Source organism: Haplochromis burtoni, unplaced genomic scaffold, assembly GCF_018398535.1.
Source record: "Haplochromis burtoni strain Fernald_Lab_line unplaced genomic scaffold, NCSU_Asbu1 Contig_766, whole genome shotgun sequence".
Classification (NCBI taxonomy): Eukaryota; Metazoa; Chordata; class Actinopteri; order Cichliformes; family Cichlidae; genus Haplochromis; species Haplochromis burtoni.
In genome coordinates this window covers 85,975-87,350 of record NW_024583127.1, presented here as the reverse complement: position 1 = coordinate 87,350, position 1,376 = coordinate 85,975, and the positions used below count along the sequence as shown (strand labels likewise).

Genomic DNA, 1,376 nt, shown 5'->3' with positions numbered 1-1,376 from the left:
GAGATCCGCTCGTACAGCAGCAGCAGAAACCCTCGCTGTCTGAGAGAGGTGGTCATCGTCGTTCACCCCAGTGACAGCCAAACCGTGGATGTGAGTTTGTGACTCTGATAGGAGCTGTTTAAGTGCTTATCATGTTCTGACAGTGAGCACTAGAGACGAGCAAACCCACAACAAACAGATGGACACATAATGTGCAGGCAGACACTGATCAGTCACACCGTCACCTAGCTTAGCACACAAACTGGTGAAGCTGCTTGTGGCTACAGGTAGCAAAAACCACACTGAGTGGTGATACACACTGTTAGTACAGTGGTCCCTCGCTATAACGCGCTTCACCTTAAGCCGCCCGTGGATTTTTTTTGTGTGCAATTTTGCATGTTTCCTGTTTTTTTGTTTTTTGTTTTTTTTTTACAGCGCATTGTGTTCTGCATCCTCATCGGCTGTAGACCATTGTCGGTGTCTCCTGTGCAGTACAGAATGTGTTCGGCTTGTCAAATTTACAGCAGTGTGACTCTGAAGTGCTGTACTCTCAGTGTTGGGAAGGTTACTTTTAAAATGTATTCCACTGCAGATTACAGAATACATGCCGAACAATGTATTTTGTAACGTATTGTGTTACGTTACTCAGTGAGAGTAACGTATTCTGAATACCTTGGATTACTTAATATGGTATCACAACTACATGAATGTCCTATTGCTGTGTAATTTATTACTATTACTGCAGGTTACTCTCCACACCAACACCAGCTAGATGTTTAAACCTTAATATAAATGAGTAACAGTAGGTGGACATTAGGTAAGGCTGCACTTTTTGCAGTGATCTCGTATAGAAACTATTCGGCGCGTATATAAAACAGGTCCGCGGCTCCGAACCATAGTAAAGGACCTCTGGCTGATACGTCGGGTTCGTGTCGGCTCGTAGCTGAAAACTAGCTTTACTTTGTTCTCTGGGTCAACTTTGTTAGCGAGAGACAGAGAGAGGCGTTGAAAGGCTGCTGCAACAGGACTTATTGTTTCAGAGGAAACACGAACACGGTGTACAGTCGAGTCTTAACAGCTCGTCAGGCTCTCTGTTTGGCTGCAGTGGTTATTATTATATTTACATGCTTCCAGCTCCAGTTTCTGCTCAGTGACAGCTCGTACTTTCTTAAGTACACCATTAAGCAGTCAATGCTTTTTATTTCTTAGGTAATGACATTAGCAGAATCATGTTTTGTCAGCAGTGTCAAGCACACAAGCAGCTGATTTCATTAGAGCTGTATGAGAATATATTTGATGCTGCTTCAGGAGGAACAAACCTATGATGTAAACTTAGCAACAAAAGACAATAAAAACTGAAAAATCAAACACAACAAAGATTAAATCAGACTACATTA

The 1,376-nt window shown here is 42.4% G+C and overlaps 1 protein-coding gene across 1 annotated transcript in view; it reads left to right on the top strand.

The window, feature by feature from the left end:
- LOC121812731 (protein mono-ADP-ribosyltransferase PARP15-like) overlaps positions 1 to 1,376 on the top strand; it is a gene marked incomplete at its 5' end in the record, with an annotated part of 7,962 nt that continues 6,586 nt past the window's right edge. Inside the window, 1 exon segment of the mRNA XM_042215581.1 lies at positions 1 to 90. Within this exon segment, the coding sequence (XP_042071515.1) occupies positions 1 to 90 (90 nt within the window).